Here is a 14,183-nt window from a genome sequence, read left to right as displayed (position 1 = left end):
TTGCGTACACACGATCACACCAAAGTCCGATTGCCAAGAACGCGGTGACATGCAGCACGTGAGACGAGACTAGAAAAGGGAAGTTCAATAGCCAGTAGCTTCCGTCTCGTACTTGCTTCAGAGCATGCATCTTTTTTGGCCCGTCGGAACAGCATACAGATGAGCAGTTTTCCCGATAGGAATTGGTTAAGTCGGAAATATTTAGAACATGTTCTATTTCTAGGTCCGTCAGAATTTGATAAAGTCAGATGAGGAATACACACGATCGGAATATACAATGAAAATCTTCCATCTGACTTCTTGTGTGGGACATTCAGGACGTGTGTACACGGCACTAGGCTACATTTACACTTGCACTCCTGTTTTTATACTTCCCAGATAATTTCTCCTGCATTTAAGAGACAAAGGGACCGAAGCCATTATCTTGGAGGACGTTAGCAATGTCTAAGCGATTCGTCTCACTGCGATCCTAAGGAGCAGATGGGGAGAGTCCGCGTGGGAAGGGGGGAGGGAGAAGGGAAGGAATAGAGGGGGCAAGAAAAGGATCAAGAAGGAAGAGAAAAGATGGAGGTGAATGAGAAAGAGACAAGTGGAGTGGAAAGGGTGACTGGGAACAGAGTAGTCTGAGGCACCCACTCCGTAAGGTGGAGCTCCTCACACGACAACAGGAGCACTGATGTTATATTTCCCCGAACGTGTGAGAACACCCCCCTTAGGGACTAGAAAGAAGGATACCGGAGGCAGTTATAGACCTGCTAAACTACCTAAGCAAAACTGAGTCGTGCTAATAATCCGTTCAGAAATCTGTACCGGGGGTTTCAAGGGGGAAACCAGCCACCTTGGGGTTAGAGCGTAAACTGGGACCAAAACAGGGTGGCCTCCGCTACTGTCCGTCATATCCAGACTTTAGTAATAACCTTAAAGGTAAACTCTATCGTTCCTGAGGTGGGGGGGGGGGGGGGGGCGGGCGGCGCGCCGACCCGACCCACACCCTATCACGGTGCGCGGGTCCCGTCAGCACCCCCCCAACCCCCTTCCCGTCTATCAGCAGGTCAGGATAACTCTTGCACAATCGCTGAGAAATTGTGCCCCCAAAATAGAGGGGGGGAGTGTCCTATCCGTCTAAAAAACGTACCAGCTCCCTGTCCCCTGCGTCCCGATTACCCACTCTGTCAAGTGAGACCGAGAGGCACGGGCTCTGTCTCGCAGGCAAACATATGACTGACTCTGACCTGGTGGGTTGTGCTTTAAAGAGGTGAGCAACCATCAAGCCTAACTACAACTCCGGTCCATGTAAAGTAACGAAACTATCATTAACCATGAACAAAGTAAACATTACTAATCTACAGTATCCGACCTTATGGTTCGGCCCCAAACTCCCAAAATAGCATGTACAACAATACAATAGTAAAAATGTAAGAGGATGACACCATCTGAGTGTCGTCATTGACAGGATTAGACCTTATTATGTATTTGCCAGATATCCCCGGCCCCTCCCTACCACAACCAAAAGTCATAGCCCGGGGGAGTCCGGGGGTATCCCACCAAGTTCCCTTCCCGACCTTTTGTAAATCATGGGAGGCGGTCTAAGACCTCCCTAATCAGAAGCGTTTCCATAGCCGCCAAAGCTAGTAACCGTCAAGGTCTAACAAACCCCAACCATATTAGATCACTGCTTAGTACTCGAGCATATAAAGTTCACTGAAGCATAAACAGTTTCATTGTGTTCACATGTAGAGAGAGAAAAAAAAGGGGGGGAAGTGGGGGGGGGGAAGAGATAATAATAGGTACCCATAGGCACCACTTCAGCTTTAGAGAGTCACCACTAACTGTGCCGTAGCGGGCAAATAGGATGAGGAGTCCGTCCGTCTTCACGTATGGTTTCCATCGCTAGTCCTGTAATGTGCAGATACCTTGGAGAAAAAAAAGAAAAAAAAAAAAAAAAAAAAAGGGGGGGGGGGGATAGCTTTCCCCCTGCCAATAGAAAAAATATTTGCTGCTCTGCGCGATACCATGCTCTAAAGGCGTAGGTCAGACTGCAGTCATATAGCATGATGAGGCGCAAGAGCCAAGGAAGTCCATGCTTACTTCCTATCTTCATGGGGACTAAGTCACGCGTTCAGGTATTTATTGCCCGTGTCCATGATGGAATCACTATCCCATCAGAAAGTTCCCCAACCGTATGCTGTGTTATTTTCCCCCAAGTAAAGGGTCTCTGAGACTTAATTGAGGGCAGGGACAATTGAATTGCGAAAGTATTTGCTTAGGGACAGAAGGCTCAGCAGACGGCTCCCATCTCTGAACGCGGGAATCGAGATCCCATTGACATGCGTCATCACGGGGCAAAAACAAACAAAATTAAAAAAAGGAGGAAAAAGGAAAAAAGGGGGAGAGAAACAAAGAACACACAAAAAGAAATTGGCAGCACGCTTGTCCAGTGCTAAGTAACAGTCTTGACAATAGTACGCTAAGGGGAAGGTCTAGTGGGCCAGCTTACCACTCCAAGAATTGCGTTAAGGCTGCTCGTTCCTGCGGCGAACAGAGGATGGCGATACTCGTGGGCTCTCATCTGTTTCCATGTCCCCGCGGGGTCTCGGCGGGGTGGCAGCTGGCAATCTGCGGCGTCTGTGTCTGCTCCTGTGGGTCCTGGGTGTGTCGTCCTGCTGGGTAGTGATCCAAGGTTCAGGCTGAAGAAATGCGCCATACCAATCAGGAACTCTTGTCACTGGGATGTTAAGGGTATCACAGAATTGCTGGAGGTCTGCTGCCATTCTCAATGACACCGTGCGGTTTCCAGAGGAGGCTTGGAGACAAAAGGGAAACCTCCATCTATAGGGGATACGGTGTTCACGTAATACCTGGAGTAGGGGGCGCAGATCTCTCCTGTGTTGGAGGGTGATAGAGGATAGATCCTGAAAGATCTCGATGCGCGCTCCTTCATGGTCCAGATTGGCGTAATTGCGGGAGAGACACAATATTTCCTCTTTCTGAAGAAAGCTAACCAGACAGCACACTGTGTCCCTGGGTGGGTCGGCGTCTCTGCCCCTCGGTCTCAGCGCCCTGTGACACCTCTCCATTTCGACGGGCGCATCTAGAGGCCTGCCAAGTAGAGTATTGAAGATTGCCCACACTGTAGGCTGTAGTTGGGGACCTTCCACTGACTCTGGGATTCCTCTGATACGCAGGTTGCGCCTCCGGCCCCTGTTATCCAGGTCTTCTAGGTGTCTGTGCATGTCCATCAGATGGTGGGATTGTATGTTGGAAGCGTGCTGCACTTGCTGAATGGCCGCCCCATGTGTCATGGCGGCCGTTTCTACATGCTCTAGCCTGGATGCCACTGCTCGGATGTCAGATTTCAGGTCTGAGATGGCTGCAAACAGTGTATTTTTAATGTCCATCGCTACCTGTTGCAGGTCAGCTAGGCACAGAAGGAGCGAGTTGTGTGGGGAGCCTGCACCAGGGGACAGAGGCTCCGTGCAGTCCGCGGCAGCGGCGTGACTCATACTCCGTCCCGCGGCCTGCGATGCTGCCTGTGAGTCACACGGCTGGGTACGGAACATCGCCGGGATGTGCTTACCGGGCTGGGAGGACGGCTCCGGTTGGGACCGGGAGGCAGAGCGACTTCTCCCAGCCATCTCCTGAGTGTTTTGCTGAGGAATTCCGCTGATGCAAGGGCTTTCTGGAATTTCAGACAGCGGAGCTATCTCACTAGGCTGCCATCCTGCCTCGGTGCCAGGCCACGCCCCCCGCCTGCTAATTATATTCTTGACCTGGCTTTCGATTGACCTTGCTGACCTCTCTTGCCCTGACCCCGGCCTGCTTGACCTTGCTTTGGATTGAACTTCTGTTACCGAACCCCTGCCTGCCTGTACCTTGCTTCTGTCTGCTGAACATATCCCATTGCTTTATCTGTTGTGATCCGGCCTGCCTGACTATCCCTCTGCCGTTCAAGTGTGCTGCACTTTGGTCCTGCTGCTGTTGCTCCTGTGTCTGCTGACCACTGACTGCTTATCCATCATCTACCCTGCAGTTCCAGTCTCCGGAGGATCCAGCTGCTGCTTCCAGTCAGACACTCCTACCCCGCTGCACTCACTGGACAACTGTCTCCATTCCTGTGGCCCCTGAACCAGAGCTGTAAGAGAGGTCTTCTTCCGTCAAGTCAGGCTCACCACCAGGTACCTAACAGTACAAACAGCCATGACCGAGCCTGCGGAAGAAGCTTCTGCCATGAAGGAGATCTGCACCCACCTTGCGGCCCTTACACAGGCTGTGAAGTCGCTCCAAGAGGGATATACCAGATTGGAAGAACAGGTTTAGCATCTTTCCGGTACCAACCCTTCTACCTCTGCACCACCTCCACTTCCTACTCAGCCTGTTCCCCAGCCTGCAGTGATGCTCCCACCTGAACCAAGAGTACCTGTTCCAGAAAGATTCTCGGGAGACCGATCCAAGTTCTGGGCCTTTCGCAACGCCTGCCAGTTGTACTTTGCCCTTCAATCCAGGACTTTTTCACTGGAGGCTACCAAAGTGGGATTTGTGATCTTGCTGTTGCATGGGGAGCCACAGATGAGGGCCCATCGTCTCCTGGAGGGTGACAGTGCTCTTACCCATTCCCTTTCTTTATTCTTTGAGGCTATGGCACAGCTTTACGAAGATCCCCAGCGAACTGCCACAGCCGAATCTGCTCTGTCTGGGCTCCAGCAAGGCCGCCGTGCGGCAGAGGACTATGTTACAGACTTTAGATGCTGGAGTGCAGACACCCAATGGAATAAGAAACAGAAAAACAAAGAAAAGGCGCCTTTAAGTATAGAATTAAAAGCTGTTTAATTTCCCCAAAAAGGGTTAAAAACACTTACAAGATATGTAGACTGGCAAAGCATATCATTAATATCCATGTAGGTGGTCCGGCATGAATGCAGTGGTCACTGGCATATACCAGTTCTTTAGGCTGAACGAGGACTTTGAAACTAGTGCCATTCTCTAGATTCCTCCTTTCCTAATATATTTGTGCAAGATTTTTTAGTAGTACCGTATATACTCGAGTATAAGCCGAGATTTTCAGCCTCTTTTTTGAGGCTGAAAGTGCCCCCCTCGGCTTATACTCGAGTCATCGCTGTCTGTCTGCCCGATCAGCGTGTCGAGCAGACAGACAGCGGCCATTCTAGGATTCAAAGGCCGCGCCTCCGTCTCCGCCTTCGCCTGTGATAGGCGGAACACTGAATTTCCCAGCAGTCTGTGTTCCGCCTATCACGGACGTCCTCTCATCCTCGTCCGTAGTATGAGGATGAGCGGACGTCCATGATAGGCGGACCACTGACTGCTGGGAAATTGAGTGTTCCGCCTATCACGGACATCCGATAGGCGGAACACTCAATTTCCCAGCAGTCAGTGGGAAATTGAGTGTTCCGCCTATCACCGACGGAGGCGCGGCTTTTGAATCCTAGAATGGCCACCGACGAAGAGCTGCGGGACGGGCCGGGACGCAGGCCGGGACGGGACGCAGGCCGGGACGCAGGCCGGGACGGGACGCAGGCCGGGACGGGACGCAGGCCGGGACGGGACGCAGGCCGGGACGGGACGCAGGCCGGGACGGACACAGGCTGGACGGACACAGGCAGGCTGGACACAGGTAGGCTGCACGGACACACACACACACACACACACACACACACACACACACACACACACACGGATGCATGCACACACAGGGATGGATGGACACACACGGATGCATGGACACACACACACACACACACACACACACACACACACGGATGCATGCACACACAGGGATGGATGGACACACACGGATGCATGGACACACACACACACACACACACACGGATGCATGCACACACACAGGTATGGATGGACACACACACACACGGATGCATGGACACACACACACACACACGGATGCATGGACACACACACACACACACACGGATGCATGGACACACACACACACGGATGCATGGACACACACAGGGATGGACGACACACAGGGATGGACAGGCATGTCTCACCCTCGGCTTATACACGAGTCAATAATTTTTTCCAGTTTTTTGGGGGTAAATTGGGGACCTCGGCTTATATTCGGGTCGGCCTATACTCGAGTATATACGGTATATCATTTTCTATTAGTATATTATTTTAAATATGGTAAATATTTTTAAATAATTTCAACCATTTCGGTATATATATATATATATTATTTTTTTTTATATATTTAGTTAATATATTTATACATATTTTTTACCCTAGATATTTTTCTAAATATTTTCTCTTTGCCCCTTTATTCCCTTTCTTATTTTGCCCCTCCCTTTTTTTCCCTACTCCCTCCCCTTCAGTCTTATATATATGCCTAGTCTTAGGCATTATTGAAGACTGTGTAAAAATATTGATTCTCATTTTCATTTTATGTTTATTTTTATTTTTAAATGTCGCTTATTGGTTGTTGTTCTGTATGGAATCATATATTTTATTTTTTTGTTTGGATAGGGATTTTGTTTCTGTTTCGCCTCCTGTCCTATACCTTTATTGTGATAACGCTCCATTTACATATCTCCGCCCCTAAAGTCCGCCCAGGTAGTATAAATTAGTCCCATACACACAGAGTCATCAGGTTGATAAAGGAACCAATGAGATGTTCCGAAACGCGTCCCTCTGCTGGTTGCTGGTTATTGTCTCCTGCCGCTGACGTCACTTCCAGGATCCTCGTGTTTTGAGACTGTGATTGCGGGCTGGCCTGTCAGTTCTCTTGGAGCTCCCTGCTGTTTTTCCTGTTGGCATCCCCTGGACCTCCCTGCTACTGGACACACACAGCCTAAAGAAGTGGTATATGCCAGTGACCACTGCATTCATGCCGGACCACCTACATGGATATTAATGATATGCTCTGCCAGTCTACATATCTTGTAAGTGTTTTTAACCCTTTTTGGGGAAATTAAACAGCTTTTAATTCTACACTTAGAGGCGCCTTTTCTTTGTTTTTCTGTTTCCTATTCAGAGATTGCTTCTCTCCATAAGTGCAGCCCTAAGTGTGGAAGATACCCTATTATAGACTTTCTGGTTCATAAAGACATCTGTTTTTGCTTGGTCCTGAAGTTCAGAGCACCCTTACAAACTGTATCTGGACCCAATGGAATAACTCCGCTCTAAGACATCAGTTCCGCATGGACCTCTCTGAGGGACTTAGACGAACTGGCCCGTGTCGGCATCCCAGACTTGTTGGAAGAACTAATTGCCTTGGCTATCCAAATAGACTGTCGGCTTCGGGAACGCTGATCTGAGCGTTCCTCTCAGCATCATCGTCCGAGTTGGTTTGGACTGCTAGGGTTCCAATTCCTGCCTCCCATTTTCAGCCTGCTCCTCAAGGGGACTCTGCCAGCCCTGTTTCTGACACTTTTGAGCTGATGCAGCTGGGGTTGATGCGCCCCACCTTGTCTTCAGAGGAACGTGCCCGTCATCACCAGTTGAACCTGTGTCTCTACTGCGGTGGTACCAGACATTATGTTAACAACTGTCCTGTTAAGACATGTAAGTTTATTGCATGGATAAAAACTTTGTATAATGATCCTAGTGCCAGAATCAGGGTTAATAACGAGTATTCAGATAAGATACTATTAGAGAGAGGGACAAGACAGGGGTGTCCATTGTCACCCCTGATCTTTGCCCTCGCAATGGAACCATTAGCCATCGCAAGATCCAATATTAATATTGAAGGCTTCCAAAGAAGGTTGAGGGAAGAGAAGATCGCGTTGTACGCGGATGATATTCTCCTTTTTTTGGGGGACTCAGAGCAGTCCCTCAAGCAGGGGATGAAGGTCCTTGGGGAGTTTGGTAGTTTCTCGGGATTGACTATAAACTGGGAAAAATCAGCCCTGATGCCGGTAGATACACTGGGGAGTCAAAGTATGCTGGCAATCCCGCAGTTGGAAGTGGTGGAACAAATAAAGTATCTAGGGATACATATACAAAGAGATCCTAAAAAGTATATAAGTGATAATGTAGTCCCACTAATAGCTAAATTTAAAAGTAAAATAGAAATTTGGAAGAGACTCCCACTATCAGTTGCAGGGAGATGCAATTTGATTAAAATTCTGTGGATGCCTCAGTTACTGTACTTGCTGCACAACTCTCCGATATGGATAGATATAAAATGGTTTAAAAAATGGAAATATTATTTCGAGAACTCATATGGAGAGGAGGTAATTCAAGGATTGGCTTACAAATTCTGCAGCTACCAACAAGGAAAGGAGGAATGGCAGTACCACATCCAAGAAGCAATTTTTTAGCTGCCCAACTGCAGCATCCGGGGACGAGTAAGGAGATTGGTGGAGGAACAAACATGGCATTAATGATTATAGGGACACCTCGCAAGACTATAGTAGAGGCTCTGGAGACAAATTCATTCCCCATAGAATGCCCACAATAAAACTTGCTTTAAAAGTATGGAAGGCAGTAAAGGCGATAAAAGGCCTGGGAGGGATGACTAAAGATGCCCCCCTATGGAACAACTGGAACTTGCAGGAAATGGAAATGATAGGAAGATATAAAGACTGGGAAACTAGGGGGATAGACAAGCTGGCCCAGTTGTATGAAGGAAACACAATAAAAACATTTAATGCATTAAGAGCGGAATTTGATTTACCAAAACATTCATTTTATAAATACCTACAAATTAGACATGCTTTATGGAAACAATTTTATACGCTAGGACCAGTTTGGAGTAACTCCCCCATTTACAGTAGATTAAACTCCCAAGACAGAGTAAGAGGTTTCATAGCAGAAATGTACCCATATATATGTGAAGGGAGTATAGAAAGTCCAGGAAAACTTAAAAGTAGAGGGAAATGGGAGGAGGAATTAGGAATATTTTCAGATGAGCAGTGGATGAGGATACTGGAGGGGGGGCATTCGATTTCTGTTTCGCCCGCCCAGAAGGTGTCACATCTGATGCTGATACATAGAGCATATTACACGCCGAAGAGATTGTTTAGCTTTGGGCGAAGAGTGGATGATGGATGCCCAAGATGTCAGGAGACTATTATTGCTGATCTGAATGAAACATTCAGAGTGGCGGTTAACGGGAACCCCAGACTGTGTGTGCTGGGCCTGGATGAAGGAATAGGATGATCGGCCTGTATAAACAAAGCAGTAATGAGGTGTATGTTTCAGGCAAGAAAACTGATAGCGCAGAGGTGGCAGGCAGAAAATCCCCCATCAGTAACAGAGTGGAGGCAGTTAATTACAGAGACGGTTTGGAAGGAAAAGGTAGTATATGTAAGGAGAGGAAATTTTAAAGAATTTAAAAAAAAATTGGAAATCATGGTTGGATAGGTCGGGATATCCAGTGTAAGGGCTTGGAGAGACTGAGGATGGGGAGTAGGAAAGTTAGGAGGAGAAAATGAGTAAGGGAGTAAAGAAAGAGAAAACTTCTGAATAGGCAAAAAGAAGAATAAGTTGTTAGGAGAATTATGATTATATTCTGTGTAAGAGGGACTTACTGACCTATCCTGCTATGTTTTAAAAAAGGGGGGAGAAAGGAATAAGGGGGCAAGTAACTCAAGAGACTCTACCTTTGGTGGCTAGTACCCTTTTCCAGCACAAGGAGCTTCTAACCCTTGACGTGATCTCCTCCCCGTTGTTCCCTGTGATCCTGGGCATTTCTTGGCTTCAGGCTCATAACCCCTGCATCAACTGGGCCACGGGGGAGATCAAGTTCCAGTCCAGCTACTGCCAAGAACACTGTTTACATGAGGACTCTTATGCCCACTACCCTTCTTTGTCTGGACTCCGACCAGGACTTATGCCAGCTGGTGTCCGAACCATACCATGAATTTTTGGTCTTCTTCCATCAAGTCAGGCTCACCACCAGGTACCTAACAACCTGTTCCACTCTGTGTGTAATTTGAGGCTAGGACAGAGGTTCACCTTCCAGCAGGACAATGACCCCAAACATACTGCTAAAGCAACACTTGAGTGGTTTAAGGGGAAATATGTAAAGCCGCGTACACACGGGCGGACTGTATGGCCTACTTAGTCCGTCGAAACACATTTCAGCGGACAGTCCGCTCGTGTGTGGGCTTCAGCGGACTTTTTCAGCGTGCAGTCTGGCGTACTAAGTATTTTGGATTTTTCAAAATACTGTCCGTCATACTTTGGTTTCAGCGGACAATCCGCTCGTCAGTAGGCTAGTTTGACGGACTAAGAATGGCGCATGCTCAGAAAGGATTTACACGGCGAAAGGTTGCATTGCTGTGTATTGGACTTCCTATTTCTAGTCCCGTCGTACGTGCTGTACACGTCATCGCGCAAGCTTTCGACGGACTGTTTGTGCATCCGTGTGTGGTCAAGTCCGTTCATTCGAAAGTAGGACGGACTGTCCGTCGGATTGTATGACGGACTAAGTAGGCCATACAGTCCGCCCGTGTGTACGCGGCTTAAATGTGTTGGAATGGCCTAGTCAAAGCCCAGACGTTAATCCAATAGAAAATCTGTGGTCAGACTGAAAAATTGCCGTTCACAAGCGGAAACCATCTAACTTGAAGGAGCTGGAGCTGTTTTTCAAGGAGGAATGGGCAAAAATCCCAGTGGTAAAATGTGGCAAGCTCAGAGACTTATCCAAAGCAACTTGGAGCTGTGATAGCCGCAAAAGTAGGCTCTACAGAGTATTGACTTTAGGACGGTGAATAGTTATGCACATCGACTTTTTCTGTTATTTTGTCCTATTTGTTGTTTATTTCACAATTAAAAAAAAAAAATCTTCAAAGTTGTGGGCATGTTCTCTAAATTAAATGATGCAAATCCTCTAACAATCCATTTTAATTCCAGGTTGTGAGGTAACAAAACAGGAAAAATGCCAAGGGGGTGAATACTTTTGCAAGGAACTCTATGTGTCTCTGTCATCCGCTGCTCTGCTCTCCCCCGTCCCCTCCCTGCCTGTCAGCTTGTGTGTGTGTGTGTGTGAGAGCTGCGTCCTTCTCGCTCCTCCCCTGCTGCTGCTATACAATGTGCAATAACTTTCTCTACTAACTGGAATCCCCTCTGTTATGTCTGGATAAGTCGCTCAGTGCCTTTGTTTTTTAACAATGATGCGGCGCAATACCTTATGGATGACCGTCGCTGAGCAGTCACGTGACCTCCCGAGGCTCTCCTCCACTTCTCCTGGTGACATCAGATGGAACCTCAACCTCAACTCCTTCCTCTGTAGTCCTCAGAGTGGGACAAGAGAGCTCTGGGAAATAGCTGACTGACAGCGGCGCTGCAAAATAAGGTATCGTGCTGCATCATTTAAATGAAAAAACTGAGCGATTTAACTGGACATAACAGAGGGGATTCTAGTTAGTAGAGAAAGTGACTTTACAACCACATTATGAAATGTCCTCTAATCGTAAATAAAAGCAAGTTTGAAAGTGCCAGTGTGAATGAGGCCTAAGAGGACTACAAATGACAGGCTATGCCATTGGCTGGATTGACTGCAAATATAACAAAGATTCACATATGATGGTCATTCCAATGTTTACTGCACTGTCAAGTCAAAACTTACCGGATCTTTTTCAGAAATGAGAATTCTGTATCAAACTGCTGCAGGGACAAAATTTCAATGCCAATGATGTGGCCTTGTAACTTGGTTTCTAAAATCTTTCTGTCTGCAGATGTCAAAAGGCGGGAAAATGTTGTGATCTAAACAGAAAAAACACAATTTAAGCATTACTGCAACCAAAAATAAGATGAAAATGAATGGCCTAGTCAAAGCTGAGCAGCTACAACTAGCCATTCTCATGGTCCCTGTCGATTGGAGAGCTCTAGCTCTGAATCAGCAGAAGGCATGCATGACCTCTGCTTCTACACAGAAAGAAGGATCCATCTTTGCAGCATGTTGACTGAGGTTAGGCTTTACTACGCAGGATGTGGCTACATTCTAAGGAAAACAAACTATAAGACTGTGAACACCTTTTGTTTTGGTGAAACCAAAATAGATTTAACCGATTTAAACTGAAAGATCAATTGTGCTTTAAACGTGAACTACAGGCAATCAGCTAAATATAGAGGTGAAATACATACATACATGCTTTACCTCCAGATGTATTTGTGTCCATCCAGTCCTGAGCATAACATGACTCTGCTACACAACATAGCCCTGTCTAGCAGGGTAGGAGACTTATATTCCTATGCTGCAGTTTCACTTTTACTTACAGGTCCCCTCTTTACTCCCACACTATGACTGGCAAGCATTAGCATGCTCCTTGCACTACATTACACCTGACTGGCTTTATGTGCTGCTTCTCCCGCCCTCTCTCCCTGATTTACAGACTGTACAGTGGACTACAAGATGCTGATGCCAAGTAAATTGTAAGTACTTACTTTGCCTGCATTTAAAGATGTATTATTGATTACAGAACTGTATTAATGTAAGCGTTTTATATCCGTGTGGAGTTCAGCTTTATGGGGAATCTGGCAGAATAGAAGCTGATATTGCGGACTTAGTAAATTGATGGGCCAGAACAAATATATAGGTAAGGAGCTCTGATTTCCCTAATTCATTCTTCATTACTTCAGGTAAAACACTCTCTAAACAGTAAAGCAAGGATAAGGATGACAGACTATATAAAGTCTGAAATTTTACAGACAAGGTACCAAAGGCAGTTCTGATGTTTCTATCCTGATGGGTTCATTTAACATTAGGAGTCTGCGATGATATGTATGCTTACTCACCAATATCAACAGCTTTGACATTCAGAGGAGGATGCGTAGATACACACAGTGCCTGACATTTTTGAATAAGTATGACTGATAGAGAAAACAGAAATTTTGTACTTACTGTAACATCTGGTTTTTGGAGTTCATTAGGGACACAGAATCAGAAGTAAGAGACAACTGAGTTATACTGCCACCTACAGGAGGAACTGTACACTGGCAAACAAAAAAGGCCAGCCAAGTGGGGGTTGGGGGGGTATAACCCCCTCCTACTCCCATCATCCTTCGGTTTTGAAGAAAAGCAGTACCAGGGATAGATTACAAAGAGGGTAGGATCTGTGTACCTTAGTGAACAGATTATACCATAAGTACAAAATCCTGTTTTTTATCAATCATTAAGGCTGACCATATATTAACCAATTTTCTTTCCTTCAACCACAGAGCCATTGATTGTATTTTTGACACTGTATTCTGATTATAGCTGCCTGTAGTGATCAAACTAAAAGACCCAACAGGCTGAATTTACCAAAGTTGACTGATAGATTAACGTCAGTACAACCAGACTGCTATTACATGGATCGAAATTCAGCCAGTTTCTGCTGAACTGGCCACATTTTGATCCCTCTATGGCTGAATTAAGGGACACAAGATCAAAAGTAATTCAGAGACAATTGGGATAGCCAAAAGCAATGCAACTGAGGGGTGAGCAACAAAAACAAAACACATGCAAGCCAAAAAAACATGTACAGAAATGGTAGCAATTTGCAGGTCAGAGAACTCCCTCGAGGACCTGATGCCCAAAGCTTGCATCAACTAAGGCTTGAGCATCCACCTGGTAAAACTGAGAATGTACAAGAAGAAAAGGCAGCAGCCTTACAAATTTGACAAATTATTTTCTTATTCCGAAGAGTTCAAGATCTAATAGAGCGTGCCTCATCAGGGAAAGGTGGAATCTTTTAATTAAAGTGGTAATAAACCCTTACAATAGCCCACAAAAGTGACTAGTCTTTGGTGATATACAGTGATGAAGCAATTCCTTACATAAGCTGGGGTGTTCTTGCACAGAGCAGTGCAATCTTATACCTGAGTGGAGGTAATGTACACACCCCGCTCTACATAGTCTCCATGGGAAACATGCACATCTGAGGCTGTCATTCACCTGCTGTGTTGGAGAAAATGATCAGAAGTGACAAAGTGCAGATTGCAGGTTTAGGAGACAGCAGCCAGGATCCACACTAGGTGCTATGGATTAAGGCAAGTACACTCTATATGGGGATATGCTTTTTTCATATTTCCTTCCAAAGGTTTACAATCACTTTAAGCCCACAAGTTTAAAATATAACTTGTCTGACAACCTGAGAAATGGTGGAAAGCGAAGTCGGTTCCCCTTTACAGGGACCATCAGGAATGACAAAAAGGGAGTCAGACTTTTTAATGAAAGTCATGGCTGCAAGATAGACATGAACTGCACGAACTACAAA

General features: G+C 46.4%; 1 protein-coding gene across 4 annotated transcripts in view; it reads right to left on the bottom strand.

Annotated features, from left to right (window-relative positions):
• Nucleotides 1-14,183, bottom strand: part of LOC143964534 (E3 ubiquitin-protein ligase RNF213-like) — a 582,447-nt gene that overhangs the window by 192,040 nt on the left and 376,224 nt on the right. For all 4 annotated transcript variants that reach the window (XM_077474318.1, XM_077474320.1, XM_077474317.1 and 1 more), the window contains exon 29: nt 11,552-11,688. In XM_077474318.1, the coding sequence (XP_077330444.1) occupies nt 11,552-11,688 (137 nt within the window). The remainder of the gene's footprint in view (nt 1-11,551; nt 11,689-14,183) is intronic.

This window comes from Lithobates pipiens, unplaced genomic scaffold (assembly GCF_037356315.1).
Source record: "Lithobates pipiens isolate NorthernLeopardFrog02 unplaced genomic scaffold, aLitPip1_a1.2 Scaffold_8, whole genome shotgun sequence".
Classification (NCBI taxonomy): domain Eukaryota; kingdom Metazoa; phylum Chordata; class Amphibia; order Anura; family Ranidae; genus Lithobates; species Lithobates pipiens.
Note: the sequence above shows the minus strand (reverse complement) of the source record. Positions and strands in the feature narration are given on the sequence as shown.